At 39.8% G+C, this 26,349-nt stretch overlaps 3 protein-coding genes across 5 annotated transcripts; 1 reads left to right on the forward strand and 2 right to left on the reverse strand.

Annotated features, from left to right (window-relative positions):
- Nucleotides 1-4,195: 4,195 nt before the first annotated feature.
- ccl34b.8 (chemokine (C-C motif) ligand 34b, duplicate 8) lies at nucleotides 4,196-8,051 on the reverse strand. Its single transcript, XM_046069277.1, has 4 exons — nucleotides 7,893-8,051; nucleotides 5,652-5,772; nucleotides 5,004-5,082; nucleotides 4,196-4,481 (listed from the first exon to the last, which is right to left on the reverse strand). The coding sequence occupies exons 1-4, from the start codon at nucleotides 7,966-7,968 to the stop codon at nucleotides 4,455-4,457; spliced, it is 303 nt and encodes a 100-aa protein (XP_045925233.1). The 5' UTR covers nucleotides 7,969-8,051; the 3' UTR covers nucleotides 4,196-4,454.
- Nucleotides 8,052-17,532: 9,481 nt separating this feature from the next.
- On the reverse strand, nucleotides 17,533-22,143 carry LOC123983129 (RNA-binding protein with serine-rich domain 1-like). Of its 3 annotated transcripts, none has more exons than XM_046069261.1 (7): nucleotides 21,960-22,143; nucleotides 21,223-21,369; nucleotides 20,727-20,906; nucleotides 20,466-20,568; nucleotides 19,986-20,139; nucleotides 19,640-19,781; nucleotides 17,533-19,405 (listed from the first exon to the last, which is right to left on the reverse strand). In XM_046069261.1, coding segments are annotated over exons 1-7 (828 nt in total). In that variant the 5' UTR covers nucleotides 21,962-22,143; the 3' UTR covers nucleotides 17,533-19,305. The 3 variants fall into 3 exon arrangements, with proteins under 3 accessions (XP_045925217.1, XP_045925216.1, XP_045925218.1); XM_046069260.1 differs by lacking the exon at nucleotides 21,960-22,143 and adding an exon at nucleotides 21,777-21,940; XM_046069262.1 differs by lacking the exon at nucleotides 21,960-22,143 and adding an exon at nucleotides 21,654-21,763.
- LOC123983115 (solute carrier family 2, facilitated glucose transporter member 11-like) lies at nucleotides 22,033-24,759 on the forward strand. Its single transcript, XM_046069242.1, has one exon. It carries the CDS (start codon nucleotides 22,569-22,571, stop codon nucleotides 24,177-24,179), a length of 1,611 nt encoding a protein of 536 aa, XP_045925198.1. The 5' UTR covers nucleotides 22,033-22,568; the 3' UTR covers nucleotides 24,180-24,759.
- The last annotated feature ends 1,590 nt before the right edge of the window (nucleotides 24,760-26,349 follow it).

A 26,349-nucleotide genomic window follows, 5' to 3' on the forward strand; every position in this document is an offset into this window, starting at 1 on the left:
CCCACCCTTTTAATGCCCATAGTTGCCAATTAATAGTCAGTGAAACACCTCTAATCAATATTAATACACTATCTATATTAATTCACTTCTACCATTTCTATTCAAAGGTATCGAACGGCAGTTTTCAAACAGGTCTCAGAATTCTTCTCACAGAATGACCTCTTAGATTTATATCAGTCTGGTTTAAACCCCTTGATGCCAGAATTTATTTACAATAAAAAAAATGTAAAAAATAATTTCTGTTTTCATTTGCTTTCAGTTTGATGTTAAATGGAAATTGTTCATTTGTCTATAGAACATAGAAAAGATATAAATTCAGGTATGATGTAGGTATGATGCAAATTAGCGACAACAGGCATAAACAAGAAACCAGTGCTTGCAAAAGGTTCCCAGGTACGTATTGAATATGCACTACAGGCATTTGGGGAATACAAACGCTATCTCAGCTGCAGTCTGAAAGGAAAATGTGTGATGCGAATTTGCGACAATCAGCGTTAAGGGGTTAAGAGTGCCCACTCTATTGAAACAGCTCTGTTGTCTGTAACTGAAGCCCTAAGGTTGGCTAAAGCTGCAGCCCAGTCCTTGGTTCTTATCCTGCTTGACTTATGGACTTCTTATGGACTGGTGACCTGTCCAGGGTGTACCCCACCTTTCGCCCGATGTCAGCTGGGATTGGCTCCAGCCCCCCACAACCCTGTACACAGGATAAGCAGTTGACGATGGATGGATGGATGCCAATTTGGCGATATGGGGGTGCTCAACATCTGATTTTACATAGAACTACCAGTTTTCTCCCAATAAGTTAATATACTATTGCAATATACATTTCAATGTTTAATGCTGTAAATAAACATGTAAAAAACTTTCAATAAATGTTTTTAAAGTGCGTGAAAACTCCAAAATTGTAACCCTAGTGCATATGTGTAGGCATAGCATGTAGCGGCAGTGGAGGAAAACTTGCTGAAGAGACGGAGCGGAGCCCCAGCTTCATCAGTGTTGTGCCGAGTGGTCCAAACGTCGACACGTTGATGAAATACTCAAAGAATGTTATTTTGTTTTTAAACAGTCAGCTACTTGAAATAGACCCACGAGGAACGTGCATGCAGGCAAAACTCTGCACAAGACAAGACCAGTGAATGGCAGGCGAGAGAGAGAGAGAGAATACACACACACACACTTACTGTTTTATTTATTTATTTTATTTGTAATATTTCTTTAACACACACACACACACACACACACTTACTGTTTTATTTATTTATTTTATTTGTAATATTTCTTTAACACACACACAAACACACCCACGCTTACTGTTTTATTTATTTATTTTATTTGTAATATTTTTTTAACACACACACACACACGCTTACTGTTTTATTTATTTATTTATTTTAACACACAAACACACACACGCTAACTATATATATTATATATATTCTTTTTTTAATACAAACACACACACACTTTGATCACTTTACGCTTTAATTACTTGTTTAATGAAATGTATGGGGTTGATTGTTCTTATGTAGTATGTATGATGCTTTGGCAATATTGTTGTTACACATTCATGCCAATAAAGCTAATTTGAATTGAATTGAATTGAATTCAGAGAGAGAGAGAGAGAGAGAGAGAGAAATGGTCAACAATAAGCCTCAGTTTAGCTTCGGCTTGAAATCGCCGTGCACAAAAACACACGATTTGACTATCAGTTGACTTTCAACTATGAAAATCCTTGGTCAGGGACAGCCCTAGTCTGGTTTTTGATCAGCCCAAAAGGACTCGTGTCACTCCACGACTTGTTAACTCTTACTTCTTTTCCTAGGTATTTACTCCATTGATGCCATACATGTTATTAGCTCTTACTAGTATTTACTGCTACTCTTACTAGTTTGTATTGTCAGTTGTAGATCTCGTGCTGTATTGATGCTTTGTTGATGCTTGTATGTTGTTCCTCAAATGTAAATTGCTTTGGATAAAAGCGTCAGCTAGATAAGTAAATGTAATGTAAATGTAATACATACCGACTGCATGAAAACATCAATTGCAAATTCTGACAGACAAGAAATTTCACTCTAAAGGGTAATTTATACTTCTGCGTCGAATCGACGGCGTAGGCTACGGGGCTACGCAGAGGCTATGCCGTTGCCTGACGTGCACTTCCTCAAAAATGTAACTACACGTCGAGTTGATGCGGACCGTAAGCACTGTGATTGGTCGGCTGGGTAGCCTCGAAATGCCTCCGAGCCGACCGGAAGTACCCAGCGCTTTGAAGTAACTTTTACTAGCGACCAAAACGGCGGCTGTAACTCAGTGAATCAATATATTTGCCCGTCGCAACCCGAGCGAAATGACTCGTTTCGCTATCAGAATGTGATCCATTCAGTCGGTAACATTTGAAAAGGCTACACCAGCCGCACGTATACAATTTTACCCCCATTTACGTTAGCGGAGGGCTAAACCAGAAGTTAGCCTGTTCGGCCGGCAAAAGTCAACAAGGTGGACGCTGCAGCACTAATGCCGACTAGCGTTTGGGGGTGTAATCGCAGAATGACGGACACACCTACGCATACGCCTATGGCGTAGGTACATACATATTGTGTTTGCCGCAAACTCTTGGGGATAAGGCAAGTAACATGTGATAATCTATCAAACTAAGCATTCGTATTTCCTTGGCCGAGGCATTGAATGCCTAAGTCTAAGTGTAATTTGTCTTATTGTTCGTGTATTGTGTATTCCCCTTATTTATGAGAATAAATTTTATAGCATGCGAGTATTAATCAAAAATCAAATTAAATATTCCAGATTCCAGATTAAACCATACAACATATTTGAGGTGCTCTTTGCCAAAACAGATATCTCTATATGTGTTTATTATCCTAAATCTTTGTTTTTTTAAATTCACTTCAGGGAATATAAATCAAATTGGTGTTGGTTTAAGAATGGCATTTATCTGTTTTTGTAAATGAACTGATATAATACTCAGAGGTAATGTTTCTATTTATTTTACACAGTGGTATCCATTTCAAACTGTATCATGTTTATGCCATCTCAGTCACACATTGTTATCACATAAATGACCATGACAGGTTTTCTGTGAAGCTGATTCCCTGAAACCTTAAACTGTTTACCTGCTCCACTGATGTAGACAGGGGTGTGTATATTTTCTTCCTGTTTCCTAAAATCAACAATCAAACAAAAGTTTAGCAGTAGGTGGTTGTATGTGCATCACACTGGAAGATTGTTCATTTCCAGGCGATATGAAGTCTCACTTTTGATTGAAATCCGGCTGATGATGGTGGTGTCATCCGCAACATCACAACAGAGTTGTTTATGATTTGAATTCTGATCTTCAGAATTTTCAGTCTGAAATTTAAAGTTGTGCTATTTCAAAAAATAGTTAAGTTTTCTCCAAGTCAGAATATAAAGTTGCTGAAGTTGGATGTCTTTCAATTAAGACACCAAAGTTTAAACTCAAAGAAATTAAAGACCTACCTTATCAAGTTTTTAGGAGTTCACTCCTATAAATTTGAAGATACAGCCCGTAGCTGGTTAGCTTAACCTAGCATAAAGACTAGGAAACAAGAGGAAAAAGCGTGCCAGGCTCTGATCAATTCTCTATATAACATCAACCAACTCCACATGACACAACAGTTGTCTGTTTTTTCTTCTTCTACTTTTGTATGAATTTTTGATCTTTGGAGGGAGCCACTAGCGGTGGCTGTGGCTGAGGGTGTAAAGTGCTTATCTGTTAACTGGAATGTCGGCCCCCTCCTCACCAGTTTTCATGTCAAGTGTCCTTAGGCAAGACACTAAACCCCAAATTGCTCCCGGTGGCTGTGCCATCGGTGTGAGAAGTGTATGAATGTTATTTCCATTCTGATGCGCAGTTGGCACCTCAGCTGTTGCTGTTTGTGTGTGAATGGGTGAATCTGAAGTAGTGTAAATCGCTTTGAGTGGTTGCAAAGACTAGAAAGATGCTATACAAGTACAGACCATTTAGAGCTGTTTCTCACTCTTTCCAGTTTTACTGCCAAGCTAAGCTAACAATTCAATTCATTTCAAATTAGCTTTATTGGCATGAATGTGTAACAACAATATTGCCAAAGCATCATCCAAACTACAAACTACTGCTGGAATTATCTGACCAACAATATCCCACCCCCTCCCTTCAGGTCTCCTTCGGACAAAATTAAATGTATGTCCATGCTTGTTAAAGTGGCAGCCACAGATACAGGAGTGTTTTAATTTTTGTGTCCAAGCACTTGATTTATTGATTGCTGTCAGGATGTAAAGAGAATTTCAACATGTAAAAAATGCTTCCGAAATCAATTCCATAACCCAGCTTTAACTTTCCAGACAAATTAAATAGAAACTGGTCGCTGTGTAAAGATTTCTGCTTAAAAGGTCATGGTGCGTTACAGTCTGTCCTATTCATCTTGGTTGTTGAAGGCATTTCACTGGGTTTTGCAATATATTCCTCTCTGTGGAGAGAAACAGTTCATTTCATTTTAGACAGTTTCACTATAGGAATTTAAATGCCCTCCATAAATCACAACAGGTTTATTAAGTGCTACAGAAGTCATTATCCAGCTTCCACCAAACTTCCTGCTTTGTTGTCCAGTAGGTCATACTGTACCCCGTTATAACAGAATAGGCACTCAGTTACAAAATACCTACAGTATAAATTATTTTTATGTTCTACAATCATTACCCCCTTATTCCCCAACTCCCCATTGTGTTCTTTTGTGCCTATATGTATGTATCCATACTGTACTGGTAAAAACAACAATAAACAAATTACACTAAAAATTGGGAAGTATTCTGCTGTATGTTGTGAGCTGTAATCTAAAGCGTTACATAAAACTGCACTGCAAAATGTGTTATGAAATAAACAGTAATTGCTATCTAGTGACAGATAATAATAATACATACATTGAAATGAAGGGAAACAATTCAAATGAAAGCAAAACATCATCATGAACAAGCTGTGAAATGTGACTTACTTTTGCTAACTTCTCCAGTCTTTGTTGGATCCACCAAGCTCTTGGGTCTACACACCATTTGTTATTTTGAGTGGTGAAGCTGTAGGGTTGAAAAGACGGGTAAGAGACAGGAAGAAACACTTAAGTAGCAAGAATGGATACCCACTGATTGTTTTCAACTATGATCACTGTGCTTAAACACTAAAAACATCTACAGTTGCACAACAGTCAAATTGGGTCCACAAAGTCTCAAAATGATATGACGTCATATGTTTGTGGACGATACAGATGTTTTGTTAAAAAAAAAAAGAGTCTGTTGACGTTTTGGAAAATACGCGATAGATATGATAAGATAATAAGATTGATATCATACTCATGTCTGTGCAGTAAATATGAAGCACCCGGCAGGACACAGTTTACTCAGCTTAGCATAAAGACTGAAAACAGCTACAGCTAATGTGGTTTGATCGTCTTATCTAACTCAAGGCAAGAAATTAATAAGTGTATTTAATAAAATGTCAATGTATCAATGTTGTGCCCATGTTTCTGATGGCCCCTCTTTTCCTATACACATTATTCTTATTTGTCTGCACATGATCAGCTGTGTAGAGGACACGTTCTGACACACCACACCACAAAAATGAAGCTTGTGTGCGCAATGTTACTTACATGTAAGCCTCTACATTGCAATTAGGAATTGTGTTGTCCTTCTGTAGGTAGCAGCCGTTGACAGGTTCCCTAATAATGGCATTTGAGGTTGTCATGCAGCAGATGGGAGTAGCTCTGCACACTTTAAAGGGACCAAAAAACCCTTGTCAGTGCATCAGCAAGAACAATCAACAGAAGAACAGCAGTGATGCAACAATTATGGTTAAGTCCTCTCACATTAAATGGTTATATTGTCTTCCCCATACATCCCTGTTCTCATGTAGTTCCTATTGATCAAAATTGTTTGATGTCTCCCATGTGCTTCTTTTACAAAGCATGAGAAAGTTCTCTTTTCGAAATATCCAGCAACAACATATGTTCTTCATTTGCCTCAAAGTTCTCTGCTAAGTATCACATGATGGACACTCCAATAGGCAACGAATTAAAAAGGATTTCTCCGTTAATGTTTAATACAACACAAAAGCCTCCTGTGGCTAAAATATTAACTTTAGCAAGAATCCTCTCTCTTTTACTTGATGAGAGTGTATTAATTAATTTTTTGTACAATACATATTGATGGATTCTCCCAACCGTTTAAGGTACTGTACTTTAAGTTTGTAGACAATGGACAAGGCCTCAAGTGAATTCACACCTATCTGTGAACTCTAACTTGAAAAACAAACCAAAGGTTTGTATTGGCTGAAGCTTTCAGGGGGCTGAGTAATCCCAGGAATTACAGCCATTTTGTGAACAGAACAGCAAAAACTACTTTTGGCCATTCCAAGTCCTCAGAGGACTGCAGGAGGTAATTTCCTTTCAGTGCTGAAATGTCTTTGCTCCTGAATACAGACTTCACTTGCTGGACGAGCTACTCTGTTTCTTTTTTCTCTCTCTATTTTTTTTCTTTGTGTTACCAACACAATCTTGAATCCCTAAGGAAACTGTTATACACAACATAACGTTTCATGCCTACAGAAGAAGAGGGATAAAGAATATCACCTCTGTGTTCTACCTTCTCAACCTTACGTCAACTTCACCAATTCCTGTTGCTCCTGCCGAAGAATCAGCTGTGCCGTTGAAACTACCTGCATCGTCAGAACCGAGCCGAGAGAAAACTCCACTGGATTTCCCAAAAGGACTGATGCACCTAATCACTACCAAAGCGACACGTAAGACGCTTTCGTATGCCTGGGCAGCAGATAGTTCTATAACTTTGTTATTGTAACTTACTTGTACAAGCTTCATGTGGTGAATTTCTGTTAAGAAACTCCAAAGGGATATTTAAAGGCCGCCGTGTCTTGTTGTATTGCTGTGTGTTTTCCGAGCTACGCACGTTGTTTGTGTCCAGTACCACCCGCTGGGCCATGACCACTCTGTTCCTATTACTGTGGAATCGTATCAGTATTTTTATCAAGCCAAGGAACACAGTTGCTGAGTGCAAGTTCACTACCGTTCCTCTCACTGATAAAGTTGTAGCTGAGTGTTTGCAACAGTAATTAGGATTTTTGGTGTTGGCTTCTGTTGTCTGAGAACAGATGCAATTGCACATTCTATCTAATCCAAAGCCAGTAACTGCTGCTGAATGAACATTCACTGCTGGTGGCTGTAGGATAGATTGTGGTATATTGTATGTATATAGCTTTGCTCTGTGCCTTTTTCTCCTCCTTCTGCTTACTAACACCACATGCAAACACCACGTGAACTCTGCAACTAACCAGACCTGTGACCCACAGCAGGCTAGCATCAGAGTGCGTTTAAATTTATGTAGTTCAGGGGAGAGAGATTTTCCGCCATCTTCATCCTGAAATCAAATGGTTTGAACCGCCATCTTGATTCCAAAATCAGCTAGCCTCTAGCCCATTTTGAACAGGATCTGCGACCACCCACGTGAAAGTTGTTGATCATTGAACTATGCTTGAGTTGAATAAATCCTATTATCCTATACTTTTAAGAAGTCGTTGCCTGTGATTATTTGTGTATAAGGTTGTAGTAAGAGTTGATTACCCCGGCCAGTGTAAGGATTCACCGTTCTCTGTTTGCCATCTATAGGTGGACAAACCCTCTTTTAGACATATTTGGTTATTGGCCCCTGATTCCAGGGTGGTACCCCGTATTTATTAATTATAATTAATTGTTTTGAATATTAATAGTTGTATTAATATTTCTAGAATATCTTTGATATTCCGCTAATAACCAAACCTGAACATATGTTGAAAACCCCAACAGTACCCTTCAAAGAGTCCTTAATAATAACTTACTCACCTTGTGCAACAAGAAACAGCAGCATGGTTAAACACGTAAGTCCATAGTGAACGGAGAAAGGCATCCTGGGTCCCATTAGGACAGTGTGTTTCTGTACAGTAGAGATCTGGTGATAGTGAATAATTAAGAGCTTTATTCTGGAAACTCACTGCTCCAGTGCTTTCCAGTGAAATAGACAGTGAAGCTCTGATTTTAAAGAAGAAACTACCTTGGTATAAATGAGGTCAAAATAAGGGAACACACACGCCCACATTCTAAAGAAAGAGGAACACTGTGGGAGTAACTCAATGGGTTTGTGAGTTCTATTTTCTTTTAGATGACCATGTTAGGTTCTTTGTAATGCTGATTTCCAGAAACCTCAAACTGTTCACTTGCCCCACCTCAGTCCTACTGACATGGGTGAGTGTCTCTTCCTGCTTAGCAGTATGTGTCTGCTTCAATAGAAGTCTATAAATAACATAGTCATAGTCATAATTACAGTACATATAGGTCAAAGGGAGTGAATTACTGGTACATCAGGAATTTTGGTTCCTTTATCCACCTGATTTACATGTGTCACACTGTCATCTTCTGATCCAGACATTTGTGGTTTTAGTTTTGGAAGAGTCATGTTAACTTCTCATCAATGCAGGATTAATGCAACCTGTGTGTTTTTATCTCAAATCTTATTTTGTATAGCTGGCTGTGTGTGGTCCAACTGGTTTGATGGTTTGAACTAGAAAACACATTTTTGTCAGTCAGTGTAAATACATTACACCATTATTCAAGTTATACCACTCATTTCTGTGCATTAATTGTAGAGCTGGAGACAGGCACACATTAGCTTGGCTTAGCATGTCAAGTTTAGGAAAATGCCTGGCAGTACCAGTGAAGCTCATATCTAATTTCTTTTATCCGTATTAAAAAAAAATTCAAAAACACCGGGGGGGCAGCTAGGCCATTTAATGAGCCTATTAAACTTACTATGTCCCACTTATAGCTGCCTTTATAATTGTGATTTTGAATAAGAAAACATGATTAATGCAGAGATTTTGAACAAAAAAATAAAAATATTGCAGTTCAGCAATTGTTTAAAGCTCAGTAAGCTTTAAAGGGACCAAAATATGCAACAGCCAAAAAGCAGATAAACTGCATCAACAGAGGAACAGTGGGGATGCAACAATGATGAAGGTTTATTCCTTTCTCATTAATTGTTTACATTGCTTTTGCCTTGCCATACATCCATGTTCTCTAAAATTGTTTAATTTCCCTCAAGTGCAACTCTCCAAATCAGGAGAAATTGCTTGTTTCCTTGTATCTATATGTCTAGGAAAATTCACCCCCCTTTAACAAGTCTGTTCTTTTTTGAACTTTGAATCATGCAAAGCTTCAATAGAGGAGTCACAGAACTACAATATAGGGCTGGAAATGCAGTATAATAGGTCTCCTTTAATACAACATGAATCCTCCTGTGGCTTTCAACAGGAATCCTCTTTTTTTAATTTTTTATAAAACCCTAAGTTTGTGCGTATGCAACTTTCATAAATGTCCCAGGTGAAATTAAATAATTAAGAGCCTCATTCTGTATACACCCTGGTCCAGGTTTTTCAGTGAAGTAAGTCTCTTCTCGCAGGTCTCTGACTTGCAAGAAGAAATGTCCTTGGGAAAAATAAGGGAACACCCTCCATTCTAGCAAAAGATTTTTTTAAGTGGTTAGTCGCTAGGTTTGTGTGGAAGTAAATGACGGGTATTTCTGTTCTGATGTGCAGTTGGCACCTTTGCTATCTGTGAATGTGTACAGAGAGCTGTTTCTGACTCTTTCCGCAGCCCTTTTTAAGCTAATTGTAGCTAAGCTAACTGTTGGTTGTAGCTTCATATTTATCCTACAGACACAAGAGTGGCCCCGGCTTTGCAAGAAAGCTAATGATTTCCCCAGTTAAATACATCAATGACAAAAAGACAAAATTTTTAGTTTTTAATTTAGAATATGATAAAGATTCCCGCAAAGTCATTGGCAATATAGTTTGACATGTTTAAACACAGTTGAAATTAAACATTTCAGTTAAGGCTATGTTGGAGAAACTAGAGACAGCTGTATTTTGGAAGCATCTGACCGAAAATATCCCACGACTTTCCTTCCGGTCTCCTGCGGACCAAATTAAATGTGTGGCTATGCTTATTAGTCCTGCGGCAGCCACAGATGCAGGAGTGTTTTCATTTTTGTGTCCGAGCACTTGATTTATTGATTGCTGTTGGGATGTGTAGAGAATTCCAATAAATATAACATAAAATGCTTCCGAAATCAACTGCCTACACCGGCGTTATCTTTATAGACAAATTAAATAGAAATCGGTCAGTGCTTAAAAGGTCATGGTGCATCACAGTCTGTCCTCTTCATCTTGGCTTGGTTTTGCAATATATTCCTCTCTGCGGAGAGAAACCGTTGATTTCATTTTAGACAGTTTCCATATAGGAATTTAAATGCCCTCCATAAATCACAGCAGATTTATTAAGTGCTACAGAAGTCATTATCCAGCTTCCACCAAACTTCCTGCTTTGTTGTCCAGTAGGTCTTACTGTACCCCGTGATAACAGAATAGGCACTCATTAGTTACAAAATACCTAGGCCTACAGTGTAATGTTCCACAATTGTTACACCATTATTCCTCAACTTCTCATTGGGTTCCTATGTTCCTACATGTATGTATCCATACTGTACTGGCATAAACAACAATAAAAATTACAAATTACACTATAAATTGGGAAGTATTCTGCTGTATGTTGTGAGTACATAAAACTCCACTGCACAATGTGTTATGAAACAAACAACAGTAATTACTATTAGATTAATACAATACATTGAAATGAAGGGAAACAATTCAAATGAAAGCACAAACATCATCATGAACAAGCTGTGAAATGTGACTTACTTTTTCTAACTTCTCGAGTCTTTGTGGGATCCACCAAGCTCTTGGGTCTACACACCATTTGTTATTTTGAGTGATGAAGCTGTAGGGTTGAAAAGACAGGTAAGAGACAGGAAGAAACACCCAACAAGATGTAGCAACAAAGGATTCCCGCTGATTGTTTTCAACTATGATCACTGCGCTTTAAACAGTAAAAATATCTTCAGTTGCACAACAGTCAATTTGGGTCCACAAAGTCTCAAAATATTGTCTCAGTGATGTCATATGTTAATGACACAGATGTTGTTTTGTGAAAAAAAAGAATGTGTTGACTTTTTGGTAATCCGCTGTTGCCTTTTTGCCAAGACAAGATAATAAGATTAATACCACACTCATATCTGTGCAGTAAATATGAAGCACCAGCTAGGGGACAGTTTGCTCAGCTTTGCATAAAGACTGGAAACAGATAAAAACTAACATAGTGTTGATCTTCTTCTGTTGTGCTAGTGTTTCCGATGGCCTTTCTCTCTCATTAACATTATTCTTATTTGTCTGCTCATAATCAGCTGGGTAGAGGACATGGTCTGACACACCACACCAAACACAAAAATGAAGCTTGTGTGAACAATGTTACTTAGATATAAGCCTCTACTTTGCAATTAGAAAATGTGTTTTCCTCCTGTAGGTAGCAGGCGTTTACAGTTTCACTAATGATGGCAGCTGAGGTTGCAGCAGGGGGGAATGACATGCCTGGACCGAAACTTGCCATGCCCTACAAAGCACACAACAACACAGAATCATTTTATTAAGTCTATGGACCGATAAATATTCTTTCAGGACGACTATTATCTTTTAATGTAAAAATCTATAATATGTTGCTAGTTTCATTCCCCCTGGTGTTGTTCATCAAGAAATTGTGGTGCGTAACTCCCTTCCAACCTCAACTTTTACATTTCATTTTGGAACAGATAAAATAAATAAGATACATGAACATGAGCTTTAGAGGTGCCTCCAGGCATTTTCCTAAACTTGACCTGCAGGGAGAAACTGTTACAAATTTCAGATGCAGTGAGAACTCTTAATAATACAATTATCACTCAGGTAACAGAGCTGAGTCTATTTTTAATTACCCGCGCATGTACGCACATGCTCATGAACAAACAAAGTAATGGAGCCTGCCATCATCTTACAACAGATGCCCTCTAATTTCCTTCTCCTGTTTTTTTACGATACCAAAACCAGTACCCTAAAAGTGATACCGATACCAATAGAGTACTTCATTTGATTCCTTTGCATAAAATGCCACTTGTTGAAGCCATAGTAGCTGATTCGTAGGCTATTATAATTTTTATTGTTGTTATGGACAAGCAAGGTTATCGAATTAATTTTTTTCTTGTTTCAAATAACTGTTACATAAAAGTATTAGGAAATTGTATCAGATCGCTGCTCATCCTCATTAGTTCATCCTCACGGTTAGTATTAGTCTATATGGGGAAAGAATGCAAATGTTTTTATATTTGAATGAGAGGGGAGAAGTGAAATAATTTAGTGACCAAATAAGTTGTGGGAAACAAGTTTAACGTAATGTTTTGATAGGTGTGTGGAAGGTAAACAAGGAAAATTATTTTGTTAACTTTCGTACACTAAACTGAATTGAAAGATCTCCGCAGGTGCTTTTTCCTTTATTGGTGAGTTGCAAACCTCGTCCAAACAGTCACAAGTATAAAACGAGTAAGGAGTCTGTTTAAACGAGTCACTAAAGAGTCTAAAGAACCAAACAGAGGAAAAGAGAGGCTGCAGTCTCCATTAGTAAAATCAGCTGATCTCTGCTGCGCCACAAAAGCGTTTAATTGGTGTGATGGGACGCAGCGATCAATCAGTGACAAGTGATGTGAATAGCAAATAAAAATGTACAGAGACTTGTTAAATGATACCAGAAGATGAAACCAACAGAAATGTGAGTATGGAATTTTCAGTAGGCTATATTAAGAAGAGCAAATAGAAGTTAGATTTTAAAATTGTTTGATTTCTTCCATGTGCATTTTTCCAAACCATTGTAAGGCACTGTTTTAGGAAAAAATCTTGCAGCAGCATCTGTTGTTTATTTGCCTCAAAAGTCTTTGCGTAAGTATCACATGGTGCACACAAAAAAAGATTTCTCCATTAATGTTTAATATGAAAAACTCCTGTGGCCAAAACAATAACTTTTAACAATAATCCTCTGTCTTTTAGTTGATGACAGTGTATTAATCCAATTTATTTACAATAGAAATCGATAGATTTATTTTTGAAACTGTTTAAGTTACCTGTCAAAGACTCTAGAAGTCATTAAGCAGTCACCCACTCACCTTCTGCAACATGGAACAGCAGCATGGTTAAACACATGAGAGACAGTCCATAGTGAACGGAGAAAGGCATCCTGGGTCCCAATATGACAATGTGTCTCTGTACAGTGGAGATCTGGTAATTTGGAGCCTTCTTCTGGACACTCACCGCCTCAGTGCTTTGCAAGAAGAAAGTACCCTGGTATAAATGAGGTCAAAATGAGGTCTTTTTTCTTTTAGATGACCATGTTAGGTTCTTTGTAATGCTGATTCCCAGACATGGGTGAGTGTCTCTTCCTGCTTCCTTAAATCAAAGGTCCGCTTCTTGGTTTTGCTGATGTTGAGTAGTAGGTTGTTCTCTGTGATCCCCCTGCAAGATTGTTCATTTCCACCACCTATGAAGTCTCATCATTGTTTGAAATCCAGCCGATGATGGTGGTGTTGTCCACAAACTTCACAACAGAGTTGTTTGTGATTTGATTTCTCATCGTTGGAATTTTCAGTCTGAAATTACAAGTTATGTTATTTCAGCTGGTTAGCTTAGCCTAGCAAAAAGACTAGAAAACAAGAAGAAACTAGCCCGGCTCTTTCCATCTCTTCATAATATCTCAACTAACTCCAAAAAAACACACATTGTTTTCATTCTGTTTTTGTATAAATGTTCCAGCTTTGGAGAGAGACAGCTAGGCTCCCTGTTTCTGACTTGTTTCCAGTTTTAATTTGCATCTCTCCCTCTCTCTCATTAAGCTAGGGAGGAGGGAATTAAACATTTTAGTTAAGTTAGTAGAACAATTAAACAGAAATTGGTGCCAGTATAAAGATTTCTACTTAGAGGGTCATGGTAATTCATCTTCATCTCGACTGTTTAAGGCCTCCCACAGGATTTTGCAGAAACTGTTAAATTCATCTTAGACAGTTTGCATATTAAAGGAATTTAAATGCGCTCCATTTAACATCATCATCACTATTGTTCCTGGACCGAGTTAAATAAAGAAAGAAATGCACAAAAATCAAAAAAGAGTGTGTTCTCTAGACTTACTGTACACTCATTAAGTGAGTAATAGTAATTTTTTTTTTCATATTTAATCTATACAACCTAAGCCACGAAAACAGCAACACTAGCATTAAAAAAATGGTATCTTATTTGCTTTCCTGCCAAGTTACAGAAGAACACTGATACACCACTCTCATGTCTGTGCATTAAGTGGGGAGCTAGAGCCGGGACGTTCATTAGTCCAGCCACCAGCTCCTTTTAAGCTCATTAATTAACACATTGTGTTGTTATTCATATTCATTTAAAATGTACATAAACAGAAATAGAAACAACAATTTGTGATTTTAAGGAAATTTAGGAGCGTTTCTTGAAGAGCAACACAGTGACAAAAAGACTTTGGGACGTCAATACTCTGGTGTTGTTCATCAAGAAATTGTGACTATATCAGACACACAGAAACTCTCCTACTTACTGCCATATCATTGTAGCTAAATGTATTTCCTCATGCAGAGAGAGAGAGAGACTCTGCTCCCAGTGTGACACTAAGACAAAAACACTTCGCAAACATTTCCCAAATATACCCCAAATTCGAATTCATATCAGACACACAGAAACTCCCCTATTTACAAGGAGAAATGCCCAAATGTGAAATAATTGCTGCAAAATATGTCTCCTCATGCCATGAAGTGAGGACAACCAGTGGAACCTCAGACTGATAAATAATTTTTCAAATTATTATTATTTTGATTGTTTGATATTTTAGTAATTGTTTTGTTTTTACATTTGATACAGATTTATTTTATAAATGTTTTTTAATCAATTAATTTTTTTATTTTATTTAGTCTATTAATATACACACACACACGTTTCTGTTTCATTTATTTATTTTATTTTTAATATATTTTTTATTTTTTTAACATACACACACATGCTATCTTTTTTATTTATTTAATTTATTTAAATTTTTAATATATATATATATATATATATTTTAACACAAACACACACACACACACACACACGCTTAGTGTTTTATTTATTTATTTTATTTAACACAAACATACCGTGGCTGCCAGGGCTCAGTGAGGAATATTTTTTTGAGGACTATGAATTTTTTTTTGAGGACTACTTTTGCATTCCCTCGTAATACTTTTGCGTTCCCTCGAAATACTTTTACGTTACCTCGCAATATGTTTTGCGTTCCCTTGCAATACCTTGCCGTAGCAGCATGAACATTTAGCCTATAGACTAGTGAGTGGACAGTATTGCATAATGTGAGTTGCAAGGTCTTGATCCACATACCGAATAATAACGAAATGCTGTTTCTTGCGGTCCAATGTGCTAAAAACAAAGTCACAATAGCCTATTCAACTTACAAGACACAAAACAAAAAATAGACATGCTGGCCAGCCAAAAGAAAGAATGGCATTTATTGTTTAATGCAGCGGTCATTAAACCAAAGTTACTTTGAATCATTTGTGATTTTTAATGCATCTTCAGTAGGTTATTTTATGAGCTTTTCACTATTAGTCAGGCCCACACAAATAAGAGGGTAATTTACAGTATGACACTAGACGAGACAGCTGATCTGTACAATGTCAGGGGAGTGAGAATGGCGTGCAGGGCTGGGGCATTATAAAGTGCGTAGCCTAATAGTGCAACCCCAAATCTGAAGTATGTTCACCTGTATAGCCTATTTCTAACCTATTTAAATAATAGCAGCATCAGAAGTAGGCTACTTAACATTAGCGGAGCCCTGATGGCCAGTAGTGGGAGCAGCCTAATAACAGTCGGCTATGTAAACAGTGTGGAAGTGCCGTAGCAGCATGAACATTTAACCTATAGGCTAGTGAGTGGACAGGATTGGATAATGTGAGATATGTAGCCTCCATATGAAGTCTGACATGTAGGAAACAGTGTCCATCCACTTTGACTGTTTAAGCACCAAGCATCACCGATGTAAACAGCATGGCTCTATCCCGGCTGTCTTCCCTCTCCTCTAGAGCGATCACCCACTGTGGTGCCTGGTCCTTTTTGATTAAAGCCTACATAAATATGCCTATTGAGCAGTAGCAGGCTACTATATAAACATAGGAAATTCTCCTTTCAAAGTAAAATTCAATAAGCTGGAGTGTTGCTCTGAGAGCAGCTGAGCATATGGCTCGGACGTAGGCTAACGGAAGAAGACAGGTATTGAGAGGGAACGCAAAACATATTGCGAGGGAATGCAAAAGTATTGCGAGGGAATGCAAAAGCATTGCGAGGTAACGCAAGGTAGTCCTTAAAAAAATATTCCTCACCGAGCCCTGGGAGCCACCGTACAAACACGCTTACTGTTGTATTTTATTTATTTATTTATGTATTTTAACACACACACTTTTATTTTATTTTTAATATATTTAAAAATTTTTTAACATACACAGCTTACAGTTTTATTTATTTTATTTAAATTTTTAATATATATATATATTTTAACACACACATGCTTACTGTTTTATTTATTTATTTTATTTAACACACAAACATGCTTACTTTTTTAATTATTTATTTTATTTTTAATATATATATATATTTTTTTTTTTTTTACACACACGCTTACTGTTTTATTTATTTATTTTATTTTTTAATATTTCTTCTTTTTTTTTTAAACACAAACACACATACATTACTTGTTTAATGAAATGTATAGTGTTGATTGTTCTTATGTTGTATGTATGATGCTTTGGCAATATTGTTGTTACACACTCATGCCAATAAAGCTAATTTGAAGTGAATTGAATTGAGAGAGAGAGAGAGAGAGCGAGCGATCGATTGATGATCTCTGATCTCATGGAAACAAGTTTCTGCCACCACATATCACCGTTTCCTCCTCACTAGACAAAGAGGCGTCCTGGCTGGACCCTGATCCTTCTCACAAGAGGTGTTACAATAACTATCACTGTAGAGAAAGTAAACTCAGTGGCGCGTGTCTTTATTCCCCTGCAGATATCAGCCCAAGGATCGGTAGGTGATGTCACCGTTACAGGAAACGCTTCCGCCGGCTGCACATACAGGTCCGTGCGTGGCGGTGGCGTCGCTCACTGATCCTTCAGAAATGCTTGGGGAAATGTAGCGTGTGTGGAAGTTACCGCGCTAAAAGAGCTTCGTTACTGAAAAGCTATTTGATTCAGAAAATAGCGACGCTGCCACAAAGCTACTGACAAATGTAGTTAAACTAGCTACTGTCCAACACTGCTCCCCGTGAAACCTTTTACATTTCACTTTGGAACAAAAGAAATGAGATATAACAAGAGCTTTAGAGGTTTTTCTTGAACTTGACCTGCAGAGAGAAACACTTCTCTGTGCTAAGCTAATCATTGCCTGTCTCCAGCTCTAGAATTAATGTTGAACTTGAATATTGGTGAAATGTATTTGATTCACTGACAGACAAAAATGCGTTTTACAGTTCAAACCATGAACTTTATTGTCAAGCCATCAGTAGAACCACACACAACCAGCTATACAACATAAGATTTGAGGGACAAATTTAATTTGAATTAGTCTGTTCCCTTCTTAAACTAAAACCACCAATGTCTGGATCAGAAGATGAGTGTGACACAAACAAACTGAAAGTCCTGATGCAGCAATAATTCACACAATAATCCTTTGACCGTCATTTTCAGACTTCTACTGAAGCAGACACATACTGTTAACTGGCATTTAAGTTATTGTGAAACACCCGTATAGCTGCCTTTATAATTGTGGTTTACTGTAAGAAGTGATTACAGAGCATCAGTCACAAATTCAGAGGAAGGTTACAGAAAGATTGGTTTAGAAACACAGTACAGATTAAAACCTAAATTATGACCTGTATGACCATTTAAAATCTTTAACTCATTAATAATAACTCATTACACTGGAGAGCATTAAAACGGGATTTCAGAGAACATTGATTGCCATATTCTACTGTAGGATTATTTTAAAGTCAGTCAACGTACTGGTGCTGTGATGAGAAGACAGACACGACGAGAATTAATTGTGTGATCCCTGCAGATGATTTGTCCGTGCCAACACGACATCAATGTATGATGGCAGGTGACTAACACATTCAAGCGTGTTTCCATTTACCTGTTTTTATGCACATTTTCAAATTTACACATAATAAAACACAAGTAACACAGATTTTGAGCAGTCAAAGTATGTATATGCGTTTACATTTGGCTGAGGTTTACTGATAAAAACAAAACTTGACAAAAGTGCAATGTGACAATGCAGAATTAGAATGAGACTTAAAACATCCACCAAAATATTGGCAGATGAAAACATCAGATCGTCTGGCCTAATAAGAGTCTATAAACTAAACAAGTTAATACACCAAACAAACATAAAAAATATATTTTCCATTATGTTTTCTACACTGTGTTCCTGTTTGAGATTTAACAGCCGCTCTTTTAACTGCGTCAGCTTCTTTCCCCCTCTTCTCCTTAAGGGAACCTGATTGGAGAGTTAGCGCCAACAGCTGTCTTTCTTGATGAACCAACTCCCTCATATTTGCAACATTCACATTCAATTTGTTCAATTTTCTGTGTTTTTTTTGTGTTTTGTTTATTCCAAAACTCAACTAAGCTTGTAAGAAAGATAGGCCAATTATAATTCGGTTTTAGGTTTCCAGTTTTCAAAAGTCAGAGGCTCATTATCAATCAAGAAATAACCTCCACTCCTTATCGAAAGTGGGTGTAAGAAGCTTCACAACTGCATTGTGCAGTACGGTAGGAAAGGTTGTGAAACTATTCGTCCACTACACAGTAATGTCTCCCACAAGCCATCACTTTCACTTTCTATTACAACAAATACAACAGTTCTAGCTGGTTATAAAGAGTCAGTTAATGATTTTAAATCACTTTCCACCACAAAACTGACAGTCATTAGTATTTTAACTTATCATTTAGCTTTAGAGCTGCTTTGGCTCATTGGCTCAGTTTTATCATAATGCTCTTGTCTAATCATTCAATATCGTGCATGCTTTAATGTTAGCATAAAACATAATAATTTACTCAGGGATACAGTAATGATTTTGGTGTCCCGTGTTCTCATCACGCAAGTACTGACCACAAAAATGTGTGTTTCTTTCACGTTTGTTTGCTCACACTGAGGATCAAAAGGACACGGCAGAGGAGCAGACCCACAGGGGAGGAGGAGGAGGAGGAGGAGGAGGAGGGGCTTCCTTATCACTAGCGGGAGGAGTTGGAACTAGAGCGCGACCGATGACGGCGGCGGCCGGGCGATCGAGACCTGCGACGTACTGGAGAGCGTCGCCGTGGAGAGCGAGACCTTGGAGAGAAAGAAAAAAAGGCAGGAAAGGCGTGACAATGAAAGACAGAAAATGATCTAAACCTTGAAAGACAGAAAATGATCTAAACCATTTTACATATTACATACTGTATATTATAAAGTCATAACAGCCAACAGTAAAACTTTAGTCCAATACAAAGTAGCATTTGAGGGATAAACTGCATTATTTGTTTCCCAAACTTCCAGCAGGGGGACTCATCACATGCTCCTTACCTTCTCCTCATTCGAGGGGGAGTGCGTCGCCACATCGGTGGTGGAGGAGGCATCCTGCGGGGAGGGGACAGCCGGCGGGGGGGAGGGCGCACTGTGGGAGTCAGCACAGCTGTGACTGTGATCTCCTGACCGTCGATCTGACCTGGAAGGGGGGAAAAAAGGCCTAGAAATCAAGAAGATTGAAGTTTTGTACTGATTTGGTATTTTAATGATTGAAAAAGAGCAGTCTGCCAGCCGCTAATCTCCTCTGCATTATACAATCATTCCTCCATCTTACTTAACTGCTCTGATGTGAGATCTGTTCACTTTAAATCTTCCACGACCATGTTCCTCCCCATCCACTCACCTCCGTCCATGTGTTTCAGGGCCTTCTCTGCCTCCTCAGGTGTCTCAAACTCCACGTAGGCGTAGCCTTTGGACAGGTGAGGGTGGACGCGGTTCATGGGCATGTCAATCATCTTGATCTTGCCATAGGTGGAGAAGATCTCCTGGATGTGTTCCTTCAAAAGGCACCACCGGGAACACTTTGAAATTAGCCCCATTTTAAGTGGAACATTTTTTAGCACCTAATACAATGGTGATTTATACCATATGAGAACAGCTTCAGGTAGATTTCAATTGTGAAGGCAAACATAATAAAACAAAACAAAACATAATAAAAAAAATGTTTCCACACACCTATATGGATGGTTGATGTGACCCCCAAAAAACATTTAGTCAATCAAGCAAGCTGTGTAAACCACTATTTTAATGCAGCCCAAACCAGCAGCTGCATCTCTAAGAGTAATCAGGCTCATAGAGACGTGCCATGAGGTAAAGCATTCACCTTGATAACATTTCTGGTCAGTCGGCCCAGGTAGACCTTGGTGGGTTTGGGTGTGGGGCTCCTACGTCGTCGGTCCCGGTCATCCTTCTTTGCTGATTTTGACCTGGAGTGACATTTAAATTTTAGATAATAGTCATGTATGAGCAGACTAGCGTTCCCTGAGTGCAGCGTGAGAGATTCAGACATTCCTCAGTTATAGATAAAAAAACTCACCACTTGCTCAATAAAAATAATAAATAAATGTGCTGACTAATTCCGTACTTTGAGCGCGAGCGTCGTCTGTTGTTGTGGCGCTGGCGGCTGGGGCTCGGTGACGAGGAGGAGGAGGAGGAGGAAGAGGAGCGGGAGCTGGATGAGCCAGAGTGGCTGGAGGCAGAAGAGCTGGAGCCACTGGAGGAGCCGGAGCTGGAACCAGAGCTGCTGCTGGAGCTGGAGCTGGACCTAAACAAGGGCACATTGGAGGACGGGAAGAAGTGGCTGAACCGGTTTGCAGCGTGAACGTGGAATTGTTTATTGTCCACCGTCCAAAGTAAACTAGTAGGATCAACACTCCTGTGACCTTGTGTCAGAGCATGAAACTCACTACAGAGCAGCTGGATATTGACAAACAGAGAACCAGCGTTGAAATTAAACCACCTTTTGCATAACTTTTCCTTTTTATCTAATGAAAATGAACCAATATGGAAAAATGGGACAGGGGACAAGCAAATTGGAACCTGACATCAGCTAGTGTTACTTTCTAAGAGCGGCCTCTGACCTGCTGCTCCCACTGGAGGCATTGCGTCGGGTGCGGTTTTTGTCTCTGCCCCGGCCTTTGTCAGCTCCTTCTTTCGTTGCTCCTGACTTCTCCTTACCGCGCTGTTTACTCTTGTCATCCTCCTTCCTCTTTGTTGGGGAAGGCGCCCTGTTGGAGGAGGAGAAAGCATTTAAAGGTCAGGATTTAAGGTACAGGATAACCCTTAGCAGCAGACATGATATCTGACACATTCACACCATGCACAAATAGATGTGCACGTATAATACATGCTGTTTGCAAACAGTCACATCAAAACTTCCAAATGGACTGCTGACAAGGTAAACTTAGAAGTTGCTATCTAAGATTTAAATACACAGGTAACGTTATAATGTAAAATATCTGTAACGTTACTTTTGAAAAATTGAGCAAGAACAAGATGTCAGATTGTTTACATTTCCTAAATATATATATCCAAAACGTTCTTCAAGTTGATCCTCTAAACACAGATGCTGTGGAAACAATCGATCCACTCGGAGAGGAAGACGTTTAACGTTTGATAGTAAACGTTAGCTCACCAAACACTTGCCCGTGTTAGCATTAGCCAGTGAGCTAACAGTGGCTTATTATGTCATGCTGATATTCAAATGCGCGCGTTTAAATCCAAAATACTGTACTTATTACGACGTTATTGCGTTGTTTCTAACTGGTCATACATAAACATTTTTTCAGGTAAGAAACGCTGTAGAGCGTTTACTCACATCTTTCCAACACCCGAGAGTAACAGTCGCACAGAGATGACGTCGTGTTTCAGCTCGATGTAAACCAATCATTTGCCTGTGCGTACACAGGCGGAGGCATGCGGTAGTGATGGACATCTTCTTCCCTCAATCAGGATTGCCAGGGGGATTTTTTCCTATTTCGGCTAGTTAGGTAATACTTGTGTGTCAAGCTCAGAAGCTGTGGCAGTAGATGAACGCAGAAACACCGTAGCAGTGTGATATTATATTACCGTTTAAACGTTTCCATTGGCTTAGGACGACCGTGTGACGCAGTTTGCTTGTTTGTCGCGGCTGGGTCAATTAAGAAAAACCCATGCAGCTACTTTGCAGGCACTTGCCTGACAGGTTGAACTGAGGAAATAACAAACACACAAATGAAGCCGGTTTTGCCAGCTGCCCTTCCTTTCAAAGCAATAACAGCTTGCTTACAGAAGACCAAAGACACACAAGTCATATTTTAGTAAACAACAAAGTTATCTTTTAAGCTAAAGCCAAGAAGAGCTAACCCAGGTACCTGTAAGGAATTGAGTGCTGTAGGACCCAGAGAGAAGGACACACGTTAGCATTTCTGGGACAGCCGGACTTCAAATGAAGTCCACAGGCGATACTGAGCCAGGCGAAAGCTGCAAACCCTCAGGCAGTGACAGGACCCTTGCTTTGACTGTATGCTCTGCTGCCATTGGAGGCACCTTCCAATATGGCTACAACATCTCAATCATCAACGCTCCCACCAGCTACATCCAGGGCTTCATTAATGATACCTACATGGAGCGCTGGGGGATCGGCTTGGAGACTACTCAGGTGACCCTAGTGTGGACTCTTATCGTGTCGGCCTTCTCAATAGGGGGTTTGCTAGGAGCCCTGCTGGCAGGTCCTCTAGCAGTCCGCTTTGGTAGGAAGAACTCGCTGCTTCTGAACAATTCCTTCCTGTTTGCTGGCACCGTGCTTGTGTTAATGTGCAGGTTGGCAAAATCATTTGAGATGATTATCTTTGCTCGTGTTCTGGTGGGGATGAATGCAGGGGTCAGCATGAACGTCCAGCCTATGTACTTTGGGGAAAGCGCCCCCAAACATCTCCGAGGTGCTGTGGCTTTTTCCTCTGCTGTTTTCACTGCATTTGGAATCTTCTTGGGTCAAGTTGTGGGACTCACTGGGCTGCTGGGCACAGAGCCACTTTGGCCCTACTTACTAGCTAGTAACGCTTTGCCGGGGTTGATCCAGCTACTTACCCTACCCTGGTTCCCCGAAAGCCCCAGATACCTCCTCATTGACCGCGGAGACAGGGAAGCATGTGTCCGGGCACTTGGAAGGCTTCGTGGTGGGGAGGCTCCCGTCTTGGAGATGGAGGAGATGCTTCAGGAGCAGCAGCAGCAGCAAATATCCACAGCCTTAAAATCTGGATCTGCAGCTTCTGTCAAGACACCCTGTTCCTTGTTTAAGGATCCCAACCTGCGATCCCAGCTCAGAACGGTCATGGTTGCCAGTAGTGCCATGATGCTTTGCGGCAATGACTCCATCTACTTCTACGCGTCCTACATCTTTCTCAAAGCAGGAATCCCTCCAGAAAATATACAGTACGTCACCATCGGCACAGGGGCATCTGAGCTAACTGCTTCTATACTGAGTAATCTACTGATTGAACGTGTGGGCCGCAGGTACCTTCTTCTGGGAGGGTACGGTCTCATGTCTTGTTGGAGTGTAGTCTTCACTGTAGCCCTCACCCTTCAGAGCCGCGGGGTGGCTGGGATGCCCTACCTCAGCATGGCATGTGTGTTCCTCTACATCCTCAGCTTCGGCTTGGGCCCAGCTGGGGTGACAGGAATCTTACCAGCTGAGATCTTTGACCAGGCGGCTCGTCCGGCAGCGTACATGGTCGCCGGCTCGCTTATGTGGATCAGCCTGTTCTTGGTGGGAATGCTGTTCCCCTTCATCGTCAGCAGCCTGGGGAACTTCTGCTTCCTGCCATTCTTGGCCGTGTGTTTGGTGTCCACTGTGTTTTTGGGGCTCACCTTACCGGAGACTAAGGGCAAGACACTGACTGAGATTACTGCAGAGTTTGATAGAAAGAATGGAGTGAAGAAGAAGAGGCCAGATGTGCAGGTGGGTGAACCTGTGAAGGAGCACTACCAGCTGGGTAAAGCCTGCTCCTTCACAAACCTAACGCAAGATCTTGACCCCGACCATAAGAATGAGGAATGAAATTGGACGACCTCCAGTAAAAGTGAAACAGGCAGTGCCTTTGTAGCCTCTTTATGCACTTTCAGTGTTGAATAGATTATTCCATAGGTGAAATCTAAAGTGTCCTATTTATGAAAGATGATCTCTTTGTAATGACTGATAATTCTATTCCGTTCTGATTTCGTGAACTAAGCCATTTAAGGTTTTGTATCCGTCAACCAGGAATGGAAAGTATTAGCAGTGTTGCACTCAACTAAGTACTCAAAGAAGAGAGAGTTAACTTCTATTTAAAAGAAAACAGCATGTTTTTAAAGTCTCTGTTGAATTACCTATGTTATGGTCACCACTGACAAAGTTATTATCTTTTGTCTACAAGAAGGCTCTAGTAGCATAAATGTAAGCTTTTAAAAGCGCAGCATGCAAATGTCCTCTCAATCGCTGGTGAGATTAGAATACTGGGACTATCTTGTGTTATACTGTACTTGTATACTGGCGGTGGACCAGCGGTCGCCTCACAGCAATAAGGTCGTGGGTTCAAACCCCGGTTGCCCCCGGCCTTTCTGTGTGGAGTTTGCATGTTCTCCTCGTGTCTGCGTGGGTTCTCTCCGGGTGCTCTGGCTTCCTCCCTCCATCCAAAGACATGCAGGCTAGGTTGATTGGTGTCTCCAAAACTGTCCTTAGGTGTGAATGTGTGTGAGATGTTGTTCATCTATCTGTGGCCCTGCGATGGACTGGCAACTTGTCCAGGGTGTACCCCGCCTTTCGCCCGATGTCAGCTGGTATTGGCTCCAGCCCCCCGTGACCCTGTATGCAGGATAAGCGGTTGACGATGGATGGATAGATGGATTGCTTTTTTAAGTTATCAATGGAAGTTGTATCTGTCCCTACCAGAAATTAACCATAAATAAATACTGTGTCCGTTTCAATCAGTACAGTGCTTAATCAGTAAAAAAGCAGTGTGATTAGCATTACCCTTATCAATTGAAGAGAAACATCCTCTTCACTAGCCTTTATTGATGCCAGAGGGATTAAAGTGGAGCGGCACAAGAAACTCGCAAAACTTGTGCACCTGCTCTGTTCTTTCCTGACTGGTTTAGCCCTTCAGTGTGAGACCAGCGCTAAGTAAACACGGTGAACCCTAATGTGCGATTCCAATATCAAAGAAGCAGTCAAGGGGTATAATATACCTCAGATGTAGCCTCATAACGCACATTCATACCCGCACACACTCTCTAAAGGTCTTGACATTAATAGAGGTGTTTGCATGAGAGTAGGTAATCATTAGAATTGCATGTATTAAAGGATTACCCGCTCAAATTAAACACCTCTGCAGTTGGTAGATAACGGTGCTTGTTTATTGTGTAATCTGATTATATTATCTGTTTCGTTGACATGTCTATCCAATCCAGTGATCCATGCTTGTGTACATTTTCCTGTTCAGCGGTCCAAGTGGGAGGATTACCTCTGTAAACTCTGGCAGGTTTAGTGTCATGCTCCTCTCAGTTAATTTCACAAGACAACAAGCCTCTGTAATGTGTTTATTTATTCTTGTTATTTATGCATCAACTGAACTGTATGTATATTAGTTGGACTCCAACCAAGATATCTTCCCACTAGTTCTACTAACAGCACAATGCCATTTAATCACCTCTTGAAATGTTCACTGTGCACACTTGTGCACTGAATTTATGAATGCAGTGCTCCAAAACAGCCAGTAGATGTCGCCATTGTCATTGTCCCTGGCTTGCTCTCCTCTCCGTGCTCCAATATAAAGCTGTGTATTATATCAAACTGAGGCACCCGGGCGAAGATGACACTTTTAAATTTCAGCAGCTGTCAGCTTACAGCCCTTGCAAGCCTTCTGTTTACCATCTGTCACAGTCACTGGATGTTCCCTTTCAGATTTCTTAAGAGTGAGACATTCATTTACTTTCTGAATTTCAGGTAGAAACCTAATGCTGTAGCATGTCGAAGGTGCTGTGCGCTCACTAAATGGAGTATTGTTTGTGCGTGATGCTGTCTTTCCAAAGCATGTTATGACAACTCTTGATGATGAAGGCTACATGTAAAAATCTCACTGTATGGTGCTCAGGCTTTATTTTATAGGCAATGAATATAATATAATATACGTTGAAATTATTTATTCAATGATATTTATTCTTATTGAGAAATACTAGTGTATGTACAACAG

The sequence above is a fragment of the Micropterus dolomieu genome, linkage group LG14, assembly GCF_021292245.1.
Source record: "Micropterus dolomieu isolate WLL.071019.BEF.003 ecotype Adirondacks linkage group LG14, ASM2129224v1, whole genome shotgun sequence".
NCBI classification, from domain to species: Eukaryota; Metazoa; Chordata; class Actinopteri; order Centrarchiformes; family Centrarchidae; genus Micropterus; species Micropterus dolomieu.

Excerpts from the sequence above, each read along its gene's own strand:
- ccl34b.8 (XM_046069277.1), bottom strand. The coding sequence starts at position 7,968 with ATGGGACCCAGGATGCCTTTCTCCGTTCACTATGGACTTACGTGTTTA. Across the intron at positions 5,773-7,892 it reads GCTGTTTCTTGTTGCACAAG|TGTGCAGAGCTACTCCCATC; the intron begins GTGAGTAAGTTA and ends GTCCCTTTAAAG. Across the intron at positions 5,083-5,651 it reads TGCAATGTAGAGGCTTACAT|CTTCACCACTCAAAATAACA; the intron begins GTAAGTAACATT and ends TCAACCCTACAG.
- LOC123983129 (XM_046069260.1), bottom strand. The coding sequence starts at position 21,799 with ATGCTAACACGGGCAAGTGTTTG. Across the intron at positions 21,370-21,776 it reads CTAACACGGGCAAGTGTTTG|GGCGCCTTCCCCAACAAAGA; the intron begins GTGAGCTAACGT and ends CTCCTCCAACAG. Across the intron at positions 20,140-20,465 it reads TGACCAGAAATGTTATCAAG|GAACACATCCAGGAGATCTT; the intron begins GTGAATGCTTTA and ends TGCCTTTTGAAG.
- LOC123983115 (XM_046069242.1), top strand. The coding sequence starts at position 22,569 with ATGAAGTCCACAGGCGATACTGAGCCAGGCGAAAGCTGCAAACCCTCA.